Genomic DNA, 21,319 nt, shown 5'->3' on the forward strand with positions numbered 1-21,319 from the left:
TCTGGAGGTCCGCAGGTTGAAGACCACTGTGGCCTTTTTGTTTTGTACTCACCTCCCCTTGGCAGGAAGTTAGGGTGAGCTGGTCCTAGTGATGTTGCCTTGACGACGACGCACAGGGACGTTGTGCATGAAGAGGGCCCTCCGGTGAAAATGGACAGCCCGGAACGAGTATCCCTCCCCACCGGATGGTCCCTGCAGCATAGATGGCCCGGACCAGCTCACCCTAACTTCCCGCCGTGGGGGGGTGAGTACCAAACAAAAGAGGGTCAATCCCTTTTCAGTGGTCTTCAACCTTTTGTACAAAACAAAAGAGAGTCAATCCCTTTTCAGTGGTCTTCAACCTGCGGACCGCCAGATGTTGTAAAACTATAACTCCCAGCATGCCCAGACAGCCCATCGGCTGTCTGGGCATGCTCGGTGTTGTAGTTTTGAAACCTCTGGAGGTCCGCAGGTTGAAGAACACTTCGGCCTTCGTCATCATCAAGGCCCCCCCGGCCTTCTTCAACCTGCGGACCTCCAGAGGTTTCAAAACTACAACACCGAGCATGCCCAGACAGCCGATGGGCTGTCTGGGCATGCTGGGAGTTATAGTTTTACAACATCTGGCGGTCCGCAGGTTGAAGACCACTGAAAAGGGATTGACAGGCGGAGAGATCACTCGAGTATAAGCCGAGGGGGGCGTTTTCAGCACAAAAAATGGTGCTGAAAAACTCGGCTTATACTCGAGTATATACGGTAGGTATTACACGTCACACACTAATATTTTTTTTTTAATTAATTTTTTTTTTTGTATAGGTAATATCACCAGCTCATATTATTTTTTTTTATGGTTTTCCCGTGTCCTGTGCAGTATCTCTCCCAGAAGTCCACTTGATGGCCCACGTGATGGTCTACACCCCGAAGTCATCAATTCTTACTCTAAGAGAGAGTTTGCAGCTGTTCCTGGAAACGGTTAACATTAACCTCTGCATGGTGGAATAATAGGTCACGATGTTTATCAGGATCAGTAGAAGCATCACCCACTCGATGATTATGGTGGTGATTTCACGGATCTCGTCCCAGTCTTCATCATCATAGAATAATTCCTGTAATGTTTTATATCCAAAGAAGAAAATTGCGCAGGTAAAAGCCAGGCCACAGCAGGTGCATCTACTATGGCGGATGACTTTGTTTGCTCCTGGTAATTTATACATCTGGATGGACTGCCCAAGGTAGTATAAGGCTTCACATGTAATGGAAATTACCATGCTGACAAAGTGTATTCTGGGATATTCTTCGGGGGACAATACATGCATGACAGCTGTACCAAAACAGGAGGCCCACACAATGGCGAGCAGGATCCTCTGGATCAGGACCTGATGACCCCTGAACTCTTCAGTATGCATAACCATATACTTATAAATAAGAAAGGTTAGTACCAAAGTGCCAATGGATGTCCCTATGAATCCAATTCTCAATAATATGTTTTCGGGAAAGAAATTTCCCACGTCACTGTGAAGGAAAAGAAACCAATGTTATTGTGGATATTTCCTCACTCCCAACCCATGAAATAAGAATCTTGTGCTTGTTTATCTTACCTGATGTGCATCAGTGGCGAGGCGGCATGGCCGAGGACGACCGTCACGATGTAGCTGGTGGCAAGCCAGGCCGCACACCAAAACGCCAACAGAAGGGGGACGAACCCCAAACCTTTTAGCTCCATTTCAGTCAAGAAGAAGAAAAAGTTGCTAATCGCACTGTACCAATCTACAGAATGAAGGCTCGGGCGGCTGTCAGTGGAATGTCAGGACTCCAGCTGTCTATGACATCACATGTCTGATGTCACGATGACTGCTTGTTTCTTAGAGCTGCCATGATTTAGTATCTGCTATGGACAGAACCTGATGTTGCTACTATGGACCTTACAGACCCCAGAACCCAAGTAATTAGTGCATGGGCTCCATTTTGATCATCTCATATTTCACATTATTTGAGTTCCAGGGCTCAGATACATTTGCACCCTCTACAGCAGTGGTCTCCAAGCTGTGAACCCCCAACCGCTGCAAAACCACAACTCCCAGCATGCCTGGACAGCACCTTTGCATAAGGAAATAGTCTAATTAAACTTTTCTTATATATAGACTCCCCGACATCTCCAAGGATAAGCATCTAAGGGTCTCGTTCGATCTTAATGTTAATGTTATACCTTTTTTCAATAAGATCGATGATTCCAAAATGTATGAATATAGGAATAATTCCATATAAGATACAAAAAGTTAGCATCCTCCATCTGACATTTTGGACAGCTTGCATCCTGTCTGAGGCCCATACGCTTCAATCCCCATGGAGTATAATACATCCTATACGAAATCTTAGACTGTACCATTACATGGGCCTTATTATATCATGTACATTTCATGTTTACAATGGCTCTGCCCCATGAATCTGAATATAAACCCCCCCAAGTCCCTTTCCCATCTAACCTTGATAGCATCAACATTTTATACATTTTTGTCATGGGTTTAGGGACAGGGGGCCCTCTCATTAATTCAACAAGGGGATGTGAATGTTCTCTCCTGAACTCTATTGATTTATGATCTGTGTTACTTATTTGTAAAAAGCAATTGTGGTGCCTTGGTGGGGATGTAGGGTAGTTGGGGTGTTGCTGTTGGGGATAATAAAGGGCGCGGCTAACCCTTGTCACTCGCGATGCCAGGGTGAGGGTTAAATACTGTAAAGTTGCTAGGGCCTATCGTCACCCTTCCCAAGAGCGATAGGTGAGTGCGTAATAAATGGATTGTCCACAACCCCTGTTTAACGGAAAACTTGCAGGAACTTTTACTGAAGATTTTCTGAAGCAGGCAATAGCAATAACAGTCCAGATAACAGATTCTACTTCTAGTTGATCAGCAATTGACAGTTGGTTGGGATCAGATAAGCTCAATTTAGCTATTAGAAGATTCCATAGCATAGATCCGCTGGATTTAGGGGTGCATTTAGGTCCAGTGATCTTGCAGAGAGTAGCGGTGAATGATTGAAGTATAACCGCTTTGGTATAGGCCGAGGCCGCAAGGCTTTGGCCTAGAAAACGTACTTGAAAGTTGCGGAGGTCCTACCTCGTTCAGTGACAGCAACCCAAGAGAGCGAATAATGTCCACAGCTCCCTTATATGGGCAGGGGCTGGCCGTTTTGGATTGGTCCATAACAACTGTCACTCACCGTTACAAGGCATTGTGGGTGAACATGTGACACAAGAACCACCTAAGGTCCTTCAACATACCATAGAGTTCTAAGTAACGGGTCACATGACCTAAGGTCCTGCGACGCCAAACAAGTGAATAATACAATATACATATATACAATGATAATGGTTATAAATATTAACCCCTTAAGGACCGAGGGTTTTTCCATTTTTGCATTTTCGTTTTTTCCTCCTTGCCTTTAAAAAAATCCATATGATGGCTTATTTTTTGCACCACCAATTCTACTTTGTAATTACGTCAGTCATTGTGCCCAAAAATCTACGCTGAAATGGAAAAAAAAATCATTGTGAGACAAAATTGAAAAAAACCCCGCTGTTTTGTAACTTTTGGTGGCTTCCGTTTCTACGTAGTACATTTTTTGGTAAAAATGACACCTTATCTTAATTCTGTAGGTCCATACGATTAAAATGATACCCTACTTATATAGGTTTAATTTTGTCGTACTTCTGGAAAAAGTCATAACTACCATATTTATCGGCGTATAACACGCACACCCATTTTAACAGGGAAATTTAAGTAAAAAAAAAAAAAAAGTCAAATAAATGACTTGGACTAAATGCCACATCATCCCCCCAACTTCGTTTTCTTCTGCACCTCAGTTTGGTCCCGTCCCCTCCAGTGCCACATCATTCCTTCCCTTTTATCAGTTCCTGTGCCACATTTACCCCTCTCATCGCCACCCCCCATGTCTCATCATCTCCCCATGTCTCATCATTCCCCCTCATCATCCCCCACCCTGTCTCATCATTTCCCCCTGTCTCATCCTCCCCTCATCATTTCCCCCTGTCTTATCCCCTGTCATCATTTCCCCCTGTCTCATCCCCCATCACCCCCCCTCATCATTTCCCCCTGTCTCTTCCCCCCATCATCCCCCTCTCATCATTTCCCCCTGTCTCATCCCCCCTCATCCCCCCCATAATTTTTCCCTGTCTCATCCCCCTCTCATCATTTCCCCCTGTCTCATCCCCCCTCATCCCCCCCATAATTTTTCCCTGTCTCATCCCCCCCCATCATTTCCCCCTGTCTCATCCCCCCATCACCCCCCTCATCATTTCCCCCTGTCTCATCCCCCCATCATCCCCCCCCTCATCATTTCCCCCTGTCTCATCCCCCTGTCTCATCCCCCCATCATTTCCCCCTGTCTCATCCCCCCATCATTCTTCCCTCTCATCATTTCCCCCTGTCTCATCCCCCCCCTCATCATTTCCCCGTCTCATTATCCCCCCATCATGTTCCTCCTATGGCATTCAGTGGTCTTCAACCTGCGGACCTCCAGATGTTGCAAAACTACAACTCCCAGCATGCCCAGACAGCCAACTGCTGTCCGGGCATGCTGGGAGTTGTAGTTTTGCAACATCTGGAGGTCTGCAGGTTGAAGACCACTCTTCACCTTTCCTTACTTGTCTGTGCTTCGGCTGTCTTGCAGAGTCAGTCAAGCAGATGAGTTACGTCCTCTCCCGACTCCTCTGCACGGCATCACGGATGTCACTTTTCGGCGGCGACAACAGGAAATAAAGTGATGCCGCACAGAGAAGCCGGCAGAGGACGTAACTCATCTGCTTCACTGACCCCGCAAGACCCTCCGCCTGACCTTACCTGCCGAAGCGCAGACAGGTAAGGAAAATAAACGAAACTATAAAAAGCAGGGAAAGGGGGAATGATGAGGGAGGGGGGAGGGAGGGAAAATGAAAAGTAAAACTCACTTGTTTTCTCCTGCACTATCCACAGGAACTGGTGGATAGTGCGGGAGACGCTAATTAAAAGGTAGCGCAGATCCAGACAAGGTAGGGCTCATTTTAATCAGCGTCTCCCGCACTATCCACCACACCAGTACCTGTGGATAGTGCAGGAGAAAACAAGTGACAGTGCGGGGAGGAGACACCGCTGGTCACTGATTTAAAGTGGCCACGGTCGTGATGTTAATACTTAATAAGCAGACGCTGCTGCGGCCGCTTTAAATCAGGGACCAGAAGACTTATCGTCGTATAACACGCAGGCAGACTTTTTGCCTTAAATGTAAGTTTTAAAAGTGCATGTTATATGCCAATAAATATGGTACATGCAGGGAAATTAATGCGTTTAAAATTGTCATTTTCTGACCCCTATAACTTTTTTATTTTTGCGCATATGGGGCAGTATGAGGGCTCAATTTTTGCGCCGTGATCTGAAGTTTTTAGCGGTACCATTTTTGCATTGATAGGACTTATTGATCACTTTTTATTCATTTTTTCATGATATAAAAAGTGACCAAAAATTCACTATTTTGGATTTAGGAATTTTTTTGCACGTACACCATTGACCATGCGGTTTAATTAACGATATATTTTTATAATTCAGATATTTCCGCACGCGGCGATACCATATATGTTTATTTTTATTTACACTGTGTTTTTTTTATGGGAAAAGGGGGGTGATTCAAACTTTCTTCAAACTGATCTTTATTCACTTTTTTTTCCCACTTTTTTTTTGCAGTGTTATAGCTCCCATAGGGACCTATAACACTGCACACACTGATCTATTACATTGATCACTGGTTTCTCATAGGAAACCAGTGATCGATGATTCTGCCGCTTGACTGCTCATGCCTGGATCTCGGGCACTGAGTAGTCATTCGGCGATCGGACAGCGAGGATGCAGGTAGGGAGCCTCCTGCTGTCCTGTAAGCTGTTCGGGATGCCGCAATTTTGCCGCGGCTATCCTGAACAGCATACTTTCACTTTCACTTTCACAAAAATTTACTCGACTATAAGCCTAGGGTGGGAAATACATCATCCTCCCATGTAATCATCCAGACCCCGTCATTATCCACCCCCCCCTTCATCATCACCGCCTGTCAATCCTTTCATCAGTGGTTTTCAACCTGCGGACCTCTAGATGTTGCAAAACTGCAACCCCCAGCATGCCCGGACAGCCATCGGCTGTCTGGGCATGCTGGGAGTTGTAGTTTTGAAACCTCTGGAGGTCCGCAGGTTGAAGACCACTGCGGCCTTCATCATCATCCCCCCCCTTCATCATCATCCCCCCCTTAATCATCATCCCCCTCCCTTTCATCATCACCGCCTGTCATTCCCTTCATCAGTGGTCTTCAACCTGCGGACCTCCAGATGTTGCAGAACCACAACTCCCAGCATGCCCAGACAGCTATCGGCTGTCCGGGCATGCTGGGAGTTGTAGTTTTGAAACCTCTGGAGGTCCGCAGGTTGAAGACCACTGTGGCCTTTTTGTTTTGTACTCACCTCCCCTTGGCAGGAAGTTAGGGTGAGCTGGTCCTAGTGATGTAGGACGCCCTGTAGTGGAGAGTATCAGAGCGGAGGGGCACATGACAGGGGGAGACTGGGCTGGACATATGTTTAGGGACGTTATGTAAGGGGAGGAGTTAGGAGGGGATTTAAGAGGGAAGGGGTTGGGTCAGGGGTCAGTCGGCACGAGGCCAGAGAAGTTGGCAGAAGAAGCTCCATTACCTGATGGCGGATCTTGAGGCCTTGCTGTGGAGACTGCGGGACGAGGCACTCCGACGGGGTCCGGGATGGTTGGAGTCCCAGGTCTCTGGTTTGGCCGGTCCTGCTGCTGCTGGGTCCGATCCGAGTCCCCGTGTTAGCGGGCGGCGCTCCCGGCCTCCTGCTCGCCTGAGTCCGGATGCTGCTCCTGGTCCCAGATGCCGCCGGGTGAGTCCCTCTGCGCTCCCTGTGGCTGCCTCTACCCAGCGCTCCGGCGCTTGGGTTGGGGGTAGGTCTGGGGGGTCTTCCCGCGGGCGGTGTGGGTCCGAGGATGGTGGGGATCGGCATGCTGCTGCAGTGGGTCCGAGCTGATGTCGGCGGCCCGCCCCAGTAGTGAGGGCTCCCGGGAGGGGCGGGCTCTGCGGATCCCTGCTGCTCGTGTGTCGGCTGCTCCCGCTCCACGGCAGTCAGCTGGGAGGCGGCGCTCGTCCGGCCTGTCTGAGCGGCAGGCCAGGGGGCTGAATGACGCCGGGGCCTCCCGGGGATCCGGAGGCCGGCGGTATCAAGATGGCGGTCGTGTGGAAGATGCTGTGTACGGGGGGGGGAGATGCTAGCCCCGCCCCCAGTGACGTCAGCGAGTCCGATGCAGTGGCGCTGGATGTCAGGGGTGCTCTGCCCCTTCCTGCTGCGGCGAGTATGGTGGATGCGGGAGCTGGAGATGTGACTGCGGCTGCTGCTGGTGGGGCAGGGAGCTCTGCTGCGGGACTGTCTGTTTCTGCTGGGGCCTCTACAGTGGTGACGGCTGCAGCTCCTCCTTCCGGATTGCTGGCTGCTTCTTCTGCTGGATCTGCTGCTGCGGGCGGGCTCCGTCTGGTCCCTGCTGTTCCGGCGATGAGTCAAGAGAGGAATGTCCAGACTCGTCCTTCTGCGGGTGCGACGGCTGCTGGGTCGGTGGCGGCCGGTGGGTCCGGTGAGTGTGACAATTTTTCTGGGGTTCTGGTGGGTGGGGAAGTGGGAGGCGGGTTGGCGGGGTTGCATACTTTTCTTGCGGGGATGCAGGCTATTTTGCGCAGTAATGGGCTAGGGGGGAGTGGGTCCCCTGCGGCGGTGTGGGGGGTGTCTGGTGGGGGGCCTGTGGTGGCTAGTGCAGGGGCGGTGCTGCCGGAGGTGGTGCCGGAGTTGGGGAGTGGCTCGGGGCCTTCTGGGGGGGGCTGACGGCGGGCGCGCAGGGTGAGCAGCAGGTTGCGGGGAGTTTGGCAGGGTCTGCGGGGTTGGGGTCCCGGGCGGCTGAGGTGGGGCCAGCAGCGGGCAGTGGTTCGGAGCCTGTGGCGGATGTCCGCTTGGCGGATTCCGCACATGGGGAGGTTTATGTTTGTTTTGAGGGCCCGTTGGGGGTGCATTTGAAAGCGGAGGTGCGCGAAAAGATCTGGCGGAGGGAGTATGTGGAGATCTTTTCGCTTCTTCCGCTGGAAAAATTCAATTTGGACTGGGTGAAGCTGGATGAGGGGAAGAAGAAGGAGGAAGAAGAGGAACGCCGGCGGTATCGGCTGATACCGCGGACGTTTTCTAACTGGCTGCAAGCCTTTGCGATTTTGGCGAGTGTGGTGGGGGAGACGAATCCGGAACATTGTTCCGGACTCTTTTGTTACTTGGATTCCATAGGGGAGGCGAATAGGACATAGGGGGGCACGGCGTGGCTCCGTTATGATGAACAGTTTCGACAGCGGATGGCGGTGCGTCCATTCTTACGCTGGGATCATAAAGACATCGGCTTGTGGATGCGGCTGATGGCGGCGCCGCGGGGAGCGGGAGTGGGACTGCAGTCCTTTCGGGAGGGGGCTCTGGTACAGGGCGGCCGGCATCTTCCGGGAAAGGGGTATGTTGGCAGTTCAACGACGGCAGTTGCAAGTTTGGGGGGGAATGCCGATTTAAGCATGAGTGCTCTGGTTGTGGGGGCGCCCATGGGTTGTCCCGGTGTTTCCGGAAAGGTAAGGGTAGGGGAGGGGGTACTGACCAGAAGGGGGGCGACGCCGGTGAGGGTGGGAAGGATGGGGCCTTTTTTAGACCTCTATCCAAATAGGGCGGCGGCTCAGCTGCTGCGAGCAGGTTTTTCTGATGAGTTTCGTACCCTAGTGTGGTAGTGGGACCGTTTCGGGGTGTGGTGCGGAATCTGGTGTCGGCGGTGGCTCAGCCGGGCTTGGTGAGGGAGAAGTTGTTGAAGGAGGTGGCATTGGGGAGAATGGCCGGGCCGTTTGAGTCCCCGCCGTTACAGGACTTGAGGATTTCTCCGTTGGGTCTGGTGCCCAAAAAGGAGCCGAACAAGTTTCGGCTCATTCACCACCTGTCGCATCCTGCGGGAGGGTCGGTGAATGATGGTATAGATCCGGCGTTGTGTGCTGTATCTTATACCTCTTTTGATGCGGCTTTGGTTTGGGTGCGGCGGTATGGGCGCGGGGCCCTCCTGGCTAAGACGGATGTGGAGGCGGCGTTTCGTTTGTTGCCGGTCCATCCGGATAGTTTTTCTATGTTGGGGTGTTGTTGTGAAGGGCAGTATTTTGTTGATCTTTGTTTGCCGATGGGCTGTTTTATCTCGTGTGCGTATTTTGAGCAGTTCAGCACGTTTTTGGAGTGGGTGGTGCGCCGGGAAGCGCAAGTTCCGTCAGTTTTGCATTATCTTGACGATTTTTTGTTTGTGGGTCCGGCAGGGTCTAGGGTGTGCGCTGTGTTGTTGCAAGTTATGGAGAGGGTGGCGGCGTGGTTCGGGGTGCCCCTGGCACCTGACAAGACGGAAGGTCCGGCTACGTCGGTTAAATTTTTGGGTATTGTCATTGATACTTTGGCCATGGAGTGTCGGTTGCCGGAGGAAAAATTGGAAGAGCTGCGGGTGGCGGTGGCACGGGAATGCAGGGCATCTAAGTTGCGGTTGCGGGAGGTCCAGTCGCTGCCCATGGGGCGGGTTTTTTGCAGGCGCCTGGCGGCTGCCACGGGGGGTGCCCGGAAGCCGCATCATTTTGTGCGCTTGTCGGCGGACTTGCGGGAGGACTTGGGTGTGTGGCGGGGGTTTTTGGAACGGTATAACGGGAGGTCCATGGTTATGGATCGTCCTATCTCTAGTCAGGATTTGGAACTTTTAACTGATGCGGCAGGGGGTTGTGGTTTTGGGGCATATATCGGGGGGCAGTGGTGTGTGGGGCAGTGGCGGGCGGCTTGGCAAGAGGCGGGGTTGGTTCGCAATCTGGCGTTTTTGGAGTTGTTTCCTATTATTGTGGCGGTAGAAATTTGGGGCCCGCGTTTTAGTAATAGGAGGGTTTCTTTTTGTTGCGACAATTTGGGGGTGGTGCAGGCGGTTAATGCTCAGACGGGAAATTCGCCGCCGGTGGTGCGCCTGTTGCGCCAGTTGGTTTTTGAGGGGTTTGCAATTAAATTCGCAGTTTGTGGCTTCTCATGTGCCGGGGGTGGAGAACTCTATCGCTGATGCTCTCTCTCGTTTGCAGTGGGAGCGTTTTCGGGAGCTGGCGCCTGGAGCCGAGAAGCAGGGGATTCCGTGTCCAGACTGGCTATGGAAGATGGTGTAACAGTGGCATTGGGTTTGGTTGGCCGGTCTGTGAGTAGGGCTACATGGATGGCCTACAGCAGGTGGTGGTTGGAGTGGGAATCTTTGACAGGGCGGTTGGGGAGTTTGACATCGGTGGGAGATTGGGAGGCGGCTCTGCTGTTTTACGTCGGCCGGGCCTTTTGTGAGGGGGTTTCTCCTGCCAGTATGGGTCGACGGCTGTCGGCGCTGGCTTTTTGGTTTAAGGCCAAGGGTTTGCCGGATGTCACCAAGTCGTTCTTGGTGCGTCAGGCGGTGCGGGGGTTCCGGAAAGGGGCTGGCTCGAGGGATTCTCGGAGGCGGGTGTCTTTCTCCTTGCTGGCTCGGCTGGGGGAGGCACTGGGGTCCGTCTTTTTTTCGGGTTATGAGGCGGTTTTATTTCGGTTGGCTTTTTCGTTGGCATTTTTTGGGGCATTTCGGATTTCGGAGCTGGTGGCTCCGAGTAGGGCGGTGGTTGGAGGTCTTCTGGTGGGAGACGTGAGTTTGGGGCCGGGGGGTTTGGAATGTGTGGTTCGTCGCTCTAAGACGGACACGCTGGGTAAGGGGGTGGTGGTGCGGCTGGCACCTTTGGGGGGATCTGCGATGTGCCCGGTAGTGTGTTTTCGGGTTTTCTGGGGTGTGCGCCCGGGGGCGGATGGGCCCTTGTTGGTTCATGGGGATGGGACCTTTTTATCGCGGTATCAGTTTGTCAAGGTTTTTCGTTTGTGTTTGTCGGCGCTGGGGAGGGCGGACTCTTTTCGGATTGGGGCTGCTACTGAGGCGGCTAGGTGGGGTTTGCATGCTGACGTCATCAAGCGTATTGGAAGGTGGGAGTCGGATCGGTTCCGGGTTTATGTTCGGCCGCAGTTGTTGTGAAGGGGGGTGTGTGGTGTTGCCCGTATTGCCTGTTTTCTTTTGTTTCTTGCAGGTGCCGGTCCATGTCTCATCTGGATTGTCGGCCATTCCTATGTGGTCAGGGGGGGGAGTTCGGGCCGAGGTGCGCCCGGATGGTCGTCAGCTGGGTTTTTCAAGAACGGCGGCGCTAGTGCGCTGGTTGGGTATAGGGGGGCTGCAGTGGCCCGGGTTGCTGCCTCATATTCAGTTTTATGTGGGGATGGATAGGGCCCCTAATGTCTTGGTAGTGCATGCGGGGGGAAATGACCTGGGGGTCAGGAGGTCGAGGGATCTCTTGCGGGACATCAAGGTTGATTTGTTGCGGCTGTGGGCCACGTTTCCAGGGATTGTTTTGGTATGGTCCGACATGGTGGCTAGACTGAAGTGGCGTCAGGTTAGATCGGTGGCTGGGTTGAATAGGGCCCGAGTGAAGGTTAACAGGGCGGTGGGTAGGTTTGTGGCCAGAAATGGGGGATTGGTGGTGAGACATTGTGAGCTGGAAGGGGGTGTTCCTGAGTTTATTGATCGGGATGGGGTGAACCTTAATGCTCTGGGTATGGATTTATGGATTCTTGAGATCAGGGAGGTGATCCAGCGTGCGGTTGAGTTGTGGCGAAACGGGGGTCTGTGAGGTTTCACATGCCCCCGTTGTGGCGGTAGCGGGAGAGGGATTTGGAGGCAGGAGTGGCAATTTTGGTGGTTTGAGAAGGTGTTGGGGGAGGAGGCTGGGGACGGTACTCAGCCTGGTGAAGGATTCCCCGTGGGCATGGGCCCCGGGGAGAGGATTGGGCCTCTGAAATGGTGTCCCTAGGTCTGGTGCCTTACTGATAGGGGCAAATGTAGGAGGCTTGGCACATTGGTTCACTTGGGGTTAAAAGGGGACGTTGCCTCCAGATCTCTCTGCCGCTGTAGGGTGGTTATGTTTTATGGTTTTTGTATGATGTTCATACAATATGTTATGACAATGTTTAAATTGTTCAATGTTAATAAATATGGGCTGCTGTGGCCTTTTGTACCACTAACCGGTGTCAGTCGTTATTGGGATGTTAGGGTGGGGCAAAAGGTAAGCAGCTAGGATATCCCCTAGTCATGCCTTGACGACGACGCACAGGGACGTTGTGCATGAAGAGGGCCCTCCGGTGAAAATGGACAGCCTGGAACGAGTATCCCTCCCCACCGGATGGTCCCTGCAGCATAGATGGCCCGGACCAGCTCACCCTAACTTCCCGCCGTGGGGGGGTGAGTACAAAACAAAAGAGGGGGGGGGGGGCCTGGATGATGTTGCAAAACTAGATGTTGCAAAACTAGATGTTGCAAAACTACAACCCCCAGCATGCCCGGACAGCCATCGGCTGTCCCGTCCCCTCCAGTGCCACATCATTCCTTCCCTTTTATCAGTTCCTGTGCCACATTTACCTCTCTCATCGCCACCCCCCATGTCTCATCATCTCCCCATATCTCATCATTCCCCCCTCATCATCCCCCACCCTGTCTCATCCCCCCCCTCATCATTTCCCCCTGTCTTATCCCCCTCATCATTTCCCCCTGTCTCATCCCCCCATCACCCCCCTCTCATCATTTCCCCCTGTCTCATCCCCCCTGTCTCATCCCCCCATCATTTCCCCCTGTCTCATCCCCCCATCATTTCCCCCTGTCTCATCCCCCCCATCATTTCCCCCTGTCTCATCCCCCCATCACCCCCCCCTCATCATTTCCCCCTGTCTCATTCCCCCATCACCCTCCCTCATCATTTCCCCCTGTCTCATCCCCCCATCATTTCCCCCTGTCTCATCCCCCCATCATTCTTCCCTCGCATCATTTCCCCCTGTCTCATCCCCCCTCATCATTTCCCTGTCTCATTATCCCCCCATCATGTTCCTCCTATGGCATTCAGTGGTCTTCAACCTGCGGACCTCCAGATGTTGCAAAACTACAACTCCCAGCATGCCCAGACAGCCAACTGCTGTCCGGGCATGCTGGGAGTTGTAGTTTTGCAACATCTGGAGGTCCGCAGGTTGAAGACCACTCTTCCCCTTTCCTTACTTGTCTGTGCTTCGGCTGTCTTGCAGAGTCAGTCAAGCAGATGAGTTACGTCCTCTCCCGGCTCCTCTGCACGGCATCACGGATGTCACTTTTCGGCGGTTACTACAGGAAATAAAGTGATGCCGCACAGAGAAGCCGGCAGAGGACGTAACTCATCTGCTTCACTGACCCCGCAAGACCCTCCGCCTGACCTGACCTGCTGAAGCGTAGACAGGTAAGGAAAATAAACGAAACTATAAAAAGCAGGGAAAGGGGGAATGATGAGGGAGGGGGGAGGGAGGGAAAATGAAAAGTAAAACTCACTTGTTTTCTCCTGCACTATCCACAGGAACTGGTGGATAGTGCAGGAGACGCTGATTAAAAATTAGGGCAGATCCGGACAAGGTAGGGCTCATTTTAATCAGCGTCTCCCACACTATCCACCACACCAGTACCTGTGGATAGTGCGGGAGAAAACAAGTGACAGTGCGGCCGCTTTAAATCAGGGACCAGAAGACTTATCGGCGTATAACACGCAAGAAGACTTTTTGCCTTAAATTTAAGTTTTAAAAGTGCATGTTATACGCCGATAAATATGGTACATGCAGGAAAATTAATGCGTTTAAAATTGGCATCTTCTGACCCCTATAACTTTTTTATTTTTGCGCATATGGGGCAGTATGAGGGCTCAATTTTTGCGCCGTGATCTGAAGTTTTTAGCGGTACCATTTTTGCATTGATAGGACTTATTGACCAAAAATTCACTATTTTGGATTTTGGAATTTTTTTGCACGTACACCATTGACCATGCGGTTTAATTAACGATATATTTTTATAATTCAGATATTTCCGCACGCGGCGATACCATATATGTATATTTTTATTTACACTGTGTTTTTTATTTATGGGAAAAGGGGGGTGATTCAAACTTTTAATAGGGAAGGGGTTAAATGATCTTTATTCACTTTTTCACTTTTTTTTGCAGTGTTATAGCTCCCATAGGGACCTATAACACTGCACACACTGATCTATTACATTGATCACTGGTTTCTCATAGGAAACCAGTGATCGATGATTCTGCCGCTTGACTGCTCATGCCTGGATCTCGGGCACTGAGCAGTCATTCGGCGATCGGACAGCGAGGAGGCAGGTAGGGAGCCTCCTGCTGTCCTGTAAGCTGTTCGGGATGCCGCGATTTCTCCGCGGCTATCCTGAACAGCCCACTGAGCTAACCGGCATACTTTCACTTTAGACGCGGCGTTCAACTTTGAACCCCGCGTCTAAAGGGTTAATAGCGTGCGGCACCGCGATCAATGCCGTAGCCACGGCCCGACCCGCTATTATAGATCGGGAGCGGACACATGACGTTCCAGTACGTCATGTGTCCTTATGGAGTTAACTTACTAAGGGGTGACTAGGGTATAACTAGGGAAGCGGACCCTGACAGTCCTAGGGACTGTGACTTTGGGGCCCCCCCAAACAAGGCACAGTATGAAATACGCACCAGGACACCACAAACCCCCTTACTTAAAACAAGTCAACCCCGACGCCTGTCACCTAAGGCAGAGGGACTAGGACAAGGACAGAATTATTAAACAGTCTATACATCCTGACAACATTTTCTTTTAATTTGCCTAGTATTCTTACTAAACAATTATGAAGCTATCTAACATTTAGTCTCTAGCTCCTTAGACATCTTTATAGCTCTTTCTATACATTTATGAGGCTAACTAGAAGTTGATAAAGCTCACTAGACATTGGATGAAGCTGTCTAACATTTAGTCTCAAGCTCCCTGGATTTTTATACAGAGCTCTCTATACATTTAGTCTCAAGCTGTCTAGACATTTTTGAAATCTCACCACAGTTTCTTTTGTTTTGCCACGATGAGTCACCTGTTAGTACACAAAAGTTATATTGGCTTGCCTGAGGCTATCTACCAATATAAGTTTAGCCGCCAGGGTCTATTGGCTACACGCTTCTTACCTCTAGAACACGACAGTATACCCTTACCTAGGTTACCTTTAGAAATATGTGTTTAATTTTAGCACTCAAGAGCATCTACTGGCCAGGTATAGCATTTCATACACGTAATAAAGAAAAGAGAGATTAGTGTACCTAACAGTGGCAGGAATAGAATTTCAATAGGTTACAATTCCTAAAGTGTTCCTTGAGTGTGAGACATATTTTATTTTACTTTGTGTATTGAAGAAAACTGAGATAAGTACATTTAAGTGAGCTATTTGAGGTACTATGTGTGCAAGTACTGCTTAAAAGTTAGTCTTAATACCTTAAGGGTAGTTCACCCTGAGTAGTCCTTTGAGACTCTCGCAACATAACCTCCGGGCTGGCAGGAGTCTCTTCACATAGAGATTCTGCAGAAACTTCAGTCCCCGAGGGACCAGCTTGAAGGCTGGACACAGGAGCAACATCTTCGGTTGGACTGGGAGATTCTCTGAAGTCAGGTAGAGAAGGTTTAGCAAGACTTGGAGTAGCCACAGGAGCAGGACTGTTGCTGGGGGAAGCAACCAATGGTGGCTGACTGGATGGAGCAGCTATTGATAGCTGGCTGAGCGGAGCAACCAGTGGAGGCTGGCTAGGTGGAGCAACAAGGGGCGGCTGGCTTGCAGCTGAACATGGCATACCTCAATACATGACAGGTTGGTGAGAAGAGAATAAAGGAACATCCATACTGGGATGAATTCCTTCTCCTGGTACATATTCCCTGGCTGGCCTGGCTGGAGGAGGAGTAGGGAGAAGTGCAAGAGGAGGGGGGTCCCGGTAAGTCTTCCTTCAAGCACACCTTTATTCGGTTTTGGTGGACCACCTGTGGCTCAAACTCTTTTTTCTGTATGTCATACACATCTGTGTCGGGATAAGGAATTGCAGTAATAGTATAGGGTTCTGTTTCCCATAGAGAATCCAGCTTATGAGTTCTTGGGAATTTCCTGAGCCAAAGTTTGTCTCCCAGCTGCAGGGGTTGAGCCAAGGCATGCTGACTTTTTCTGCTGTCGGCCCTGGGCTTCGCCCATTTTTTCTCCACAATGTCTCGGGCTTCTTTGATTCTCCTGCGATGTTCAGAGACCCAGTCCTGCAAGACTTGAGGGGAGTTATTGAAAGGGGCCTGTAGCCCAAAAGTTCTGTCCTTCGGCAATTGACCATGTCTTCCCATCATGAGAAAGCAGGGGGTATACCCTGTAGAACAATGAGTAGTGTTGTTGTAGATTTCCAATAACTCAGGCAGTAGTCGGGGCCACTCTTAGTGTTTCGAGACAGAAGCTGCTCGGAGCATATGGATAAACACCTGGTTGATCCTTTCACAGAGCCCATTTCCTTGACGATGGTAAGCTATCGTTCCAAGCTTCTTACAATCATGCAGCTGGCAGAGTTCCTGGAACAACTGAGCTTCGAAGGCCGTCCCTCGATCAGTGAGGACTGCTTCGGGACACCCCAATGGCTGGATCCAGTGGCTGTAGAAGAGTTATGCTGCCGTCTTGGCGGTCAGATCCTTGACGGGAACAAGAACCACCCACTTAGAGTTATGTTCCACCATGGTCAAGGCATAGCAATAGACAGATCGAGTGGGGGTCAGCTTCACATGGTCAAGGGCAACCATTTGATTAGGCCTCTCAGTATGGATGGGGTGCAAGGGTGCTCTTGCATCTTTTTGGGGGTTCCTGATGAGATTGCACGTGGTGCATTCAGCACAACATATTTCGATGTCTCCTCGCATTCCTATCCAATAAAATCTTCGGCGAATAGTGGCCTCTGTCTAATGGATTCCAAAATGCCCCAACTGGTCGTGATATGCATTCAGGACCATAGCTGCATCTCTTCTGGGGATTACAATTTGATGCACCCGTTCTCCAGACACCGGGTCCAATGAGTTTCTGTATTGCAGCCCCTCATGGAGGAATAGGCGATTTCGCTGTCGCCACAACTGTCTCAGTTCAAAGTCCCCTTGCTGCTTGTGGAGTCGAGTGGGCACCTTCTTGTGGAGGCAGTAATTCAAGAGGTCCCCTATGACCCAGCTTTCATCCTGCAGAGTCTTCCACGTGTATTGGTCTTCAGGGACTTCCAGAGGTCCGGGTTCGTCACCCTCTTGGGCCGTTAGAGCATTCTGGCTCATGAACCGTTGGTAGAAGGGTGGCATTTCCACATCTTCCCATTCGTCCCCTGCAGGGGGTTCTTCACCTGGGGCCATCCGGGAGAGAGCATCCGCATTGACATTGGATTTTCCACTGCAGTACTTAATACTGAAGTTATAATTGGCCAACCGGGAGACCCAGCACTGTTCAATAGCCCCCAACTTAGCAGCGTTCAAGTGGGCCAAGGGATTGTTGTCCGTATAGACCGTGAAGGGGTGGCCGCCAGATAATCCTTGAATTTTTCAGTGATGGCCCAGACCAGGGCCAAGAGCTCCAACTTGAAAGAGCTATAGTTGTCATCGTTCCTTTCCGCGCCTCAAAAATGACGGCTGGCGTAGGCTATTACCCTCTCTTTACCATGTTGGAGGTGAGATAAGACGGCTCCCAGTCCTTCGAAACTGGCCTCAGTATATAAGCGGAACGGCTTACCGTAGTCAGGATAGGCCAAGATAGGAGGTTCTGTAAGAAGGTACTTTAAAGCTCGGAAGGCAGTTTCTTGGTCTTCAGCCCATTGTGTCGGGAGCCTCCCATTATAATTTTCCTTGGCATTTCCCCTTTAGTAAGGCAGTCAAGGGGCCAGCAATTTGTGCAAAGTGAGGGATGAAAAGTCGGTAGTAGCCGGCAAATCCCAGGAAACTTATGACGTCTCGTACTGTCTTGGGTGTAGGTGTTACGCCGAGCGCTCCGGGTCCCTGCTCCTCCCCGGAGCGCTCACGGCGTCTCTCTCCCTGCAGCGCCCCGGTCGGTCCCGCTGACCGGGAGCGCTGCACTGACATGGCCGTCGGGGATGCGATTCGCACAGCGGGACGCGCCCGCTCGCGAATCGCATCCCAAGTCACTTACCCGTCCCAGCCCCCTGCTGTCATGTGCTGGCGCGCGCGGCTCCGCTCTCTAGGGCGCGCGCGCGCCAGCTCTCTGAGACTTAAAGGGCCAGTGCACCAATGATTGGTGCCTGGCCCAATTAGCTTAATTGGCTTCCACCTGCTCCCTGGCTATATCTCATCACTTCCCCTGCACTCCCTTGCCGGATCTTGTTGCCTTGTGCCAGTGAAAGCGTTTAGTGTTGTCCAAGCCTGTGTTACCTGAACTTCTGCTATCCATCTTGACTACGAACCTTGCCGCCTGCCCCGACCTTCTGCTACGTCTGACCTTGCCTCTGCCTAGTCCTTCTGTCCCACGCCTTCTCAGCAGTCAGCGAGGTTGAGCCGTTGCTAGTGGATACGACCTGGTTGCTACTGCCGCAGCAAGACCATCCCGCTTTGCGGCGGGCTCTGGTGAACACCAGTAGCCTCTTAGAACCGGTCCACCAGCACGGTCCACGTCAATCCCTCGCTGACACAGAGGATCCACTACCTGTAAGCCGAATCGTGACAGTAGATCCGGCCATGGATGCCGCTGAGGTGCCGCTGCCAAGTCTCGCTGACCTTCCCACGGTGGTCACTCAGCAATCGCAGCAGATTGCCCAACAAGGACAGCAGCTGTCGCAGTTGACCGCCATGTTACAGCAACTTCTGCCTCTGCTACAGCAGCAACCATCTCCTCCGCCAGCTCCTGCACCTCCTCCGCAGCGAGTGGCCGCTCCTAGCCTCCACTTGTCCCTGCCGGACAAATTTGATGGGGACTCTAGACTCTGCCGTGGATTTTTGTCTCAATGTTCCCTGCATATGGAGATGTTGTCGGACTTGTTTCCTACAGAACGGTCTAAGGTGGCGTTCGTAGTGAGCCTTCTTTCAGGAAAGGCCTTGTCTTGGGCCACACCGCTCTGGGACCGCAATGATCCTGCTACAGCCACAGTCCTTCTTCGCTGAAGTCCGTAGTGTCTTCGAGGAACCAGCCCGAGCTTCTTCTGCCAAGACTGCCCTGCTGAACCTGGTCCAGGGTAATTCTTCAGTGGGCGAGTACGCCATCCAATTTCGTACTCTTGCTTCCGAATTATCATGGAATAACGAGGCTCTCTGCGCGACCTTTAAAAAAGGCCTATCCAGTAGCATCAAGGATGTGCTGGCCGCACGAGAGATTCCTGCCAACCTGCAAGAACTTATCCATTTGGCCACCCGCATTGACATGCGTTTTTCTGAGAGACATCAGGAGCTCCGCCAGGAAAAAGACTTAGATCTCTGGGCACCTCTCCCACAGCATCCTTTGCAATCTACGCCTGGGCCTCCCGCCGAGGAGGCCATGCAAGTGGATCGGTCTCGCCTGACCCAGGAAGAGAGGAATCGCCGTAGGGAAGAAAATCTTTGTCTGTACTGTGCCAGTACCGAGCATTTCTTGGTGGATTGCCCTATTCGTCCTCCACGTCTGGGAAACGCACGCACGCACCCAGCTCACGTGGGTGTGGCGTCTCTTGGTTCAAAGTCTGCTTCTCCACGTCTCACGGTGCCCGTGCGGATTTCTCCTTCAGCCAATTCCTCCCTCTCAGCCGTGGCCTGCTAGGACTCTGGTGCCTCTGGGAATTTCATTTTGGAGTCTTTGGTGAATAAGTTCTGCATCCCGGTGACCCGTCTCGTCAAGCCGCTCTACATTTCCGCGGTCAACGGAGTTAGATTGGATTGCACCGTGCGTTACCGCACAAAACCCCTCTTAATGTGCATTGGACCCCACCACGAAAGGATTGAATTTTTCGTCCTTCCCAACTGCACCTCTGAGGTCCTCCTCGGTCTGCCATGGCTCCAGCTTCATTCTCCCACCCTTGACTGGACCACCGGGGAGATCAAGAACTGGGACTCTGCTTGCCACAAGAAATGCCTCTCCCCCCCTCCCAGTCCTGTCAGGCAAGCCTCAGTGCCTCCTCATGGCCCCCGTCCTGGTGTCACCCTGCCCCGTGCCAAGTTTCACCCTCTGCCCTCCCTCCCCATTCCCACTCCTGCTGTACTGCCTGCCATTGAGGAAACCCTCCATTCTTTCCCGGTGTCCTCGTCCCAGGTAAAGCAGTTGTCGGACAAAAAAAGGGGGAGACCTAAGGGGGGGGGGGTACTGTTACGCCGAGCGCTCCGGGTCCCTGCTCCTCCCCGGAGCGCTCACGGCGTCTCTCTCCCTGCAGCGCCCCGGTCGGTCCCGCTGACCGGGAGCGCTGCACTGACATGGCCGTCGGGGATGCGATTCGCACAGCGGGACGCGCCCGCTCGCGAATCGCATCCCAAGTCACTTACCCGTCCCGGCCCCCTGCTGTCATGTGCTGGCGCGCGCGGCTCCGCTCTCTAGGGCGCGCGCGCCAGCTCTCTGAGACTTAAAGGGCCAGTGCACCAATGATTGGTGCCTGGCCCAATTAGCTTAATTGGCTTCCACCTGCTCCCTGGCTATATCTCATCACTTCCCCTGCACTCCCTTGCTGGATCTTGTTGCCTTGTGCCAGTGAAAGCGTTTAGTGTTGTCCAAGCCTGTGTTTCCTGAACTTCTGCTATCCATCTTGACTACGAACCTTGCCGCCTGCCCCGACCTTCTGCTACGTCTGACCTTGCCTCTGCCTAGTCCTTCTGTCCCACGCCTTCTCAGCAGTCAGCGAGGTTGAGCCGTTGCTAGTGGATACGACCTGGTTGCTACTGCCGCAGCAAGACCATCCTGCTTTGCGGCGGGCTCTGGTGAACACCAGTAGCCTCTTAGAACCGGTCCACCAGCACGGTCCACGCCAATCCCTCGCTGACACAGAGGATCCACTACCTGTAAGCCGAATCGTGACAGTAGGCCAGTTCCTCACAGCACTTCTTTTCTGGGGGTCAGGTTGGACACCATCGGCACTTACGACATGTCCTAGATAGTGCACTTGTGGCTTTAACAGGTGACACTTGGATGGCTTGACCTTCAGTCCTTGCCGTATAAGGACCTGGAAAACTTCTCTTTTTTTTTAAATCTGATATTTTTATTAAGATCTAAAACATACAGGACCCTGACCCATTCCAAAAATCTGCCACCCAACCCAAACCTCTCCATCGCCGGCCTGAGGTAGCTACAATCTACCCTGTCGAAGGCCTTCATGGCATCTATCGAAAGGATGGATCGGAGCCCCT

General features: G+C 52.0%; 1 protein-coding gene across 1 annotated transcript; it reads right to left on the minus strand.

The window, feature by feature from the left end:
- Nucleotides 1-805: 805 nt before the first annotated feature.
- On the minus strand, nucleotides 806-1,728 carry LOC130305558 (DNA damage-regulated autophagy modulator protein 1-like). The gene is made up of 2 exons (XM_056552005.1): nucleotides 1,578-1,728; nucleotides 806-1,491 (listed from the first exon to the last, which is right to left on the minus strand). Exons 1-2 carry the CDS (start codon nucleotides 1,700-1,702, stop codon nucleotides 891-893), a joined length of 726 nt encoding a protein of 241 aa, XP_056407980.1. The 5' UTR covers nucleotides 1,703-1,728; the 3' UTR covers nucleotides 806-890.
- Between the last annotated feature and the right edge of the window lie 19,591 nt (nucleotides 1,729-21,319).

This window comes from Hyla sarda, chromosome 1 (genome assembly GCF_029499605.1).
Source record: "Hyla sarda isolate aHylSar1 chromosome 1, aHylSar1.hap1, whole genome shotgun sequence".
Lineage (NCBI taxonomy): Eukaryota > Metazoa > Chordata > Amphibia > Anura > Hylidae > Hyla > Hyla sarda.

Excerpts from the sequence above, each read along its gene's own strand:
- LOC130305558 (XM_056552005.1), bottom strand. The coding sequence starts at position 1,702 with ATGGAGCTAAAAGGTTTGGGGTTCGTCCCCCTTCTGTTGGCGTTTTGG. Across the intron at positions 1,492-1,577 it reads TCGCCACTGATGCACATCAG|TGACGTGGGAAATTTCTTTC; the intron begins GTAAGATAAACA and ends TTTCCTTCACAG.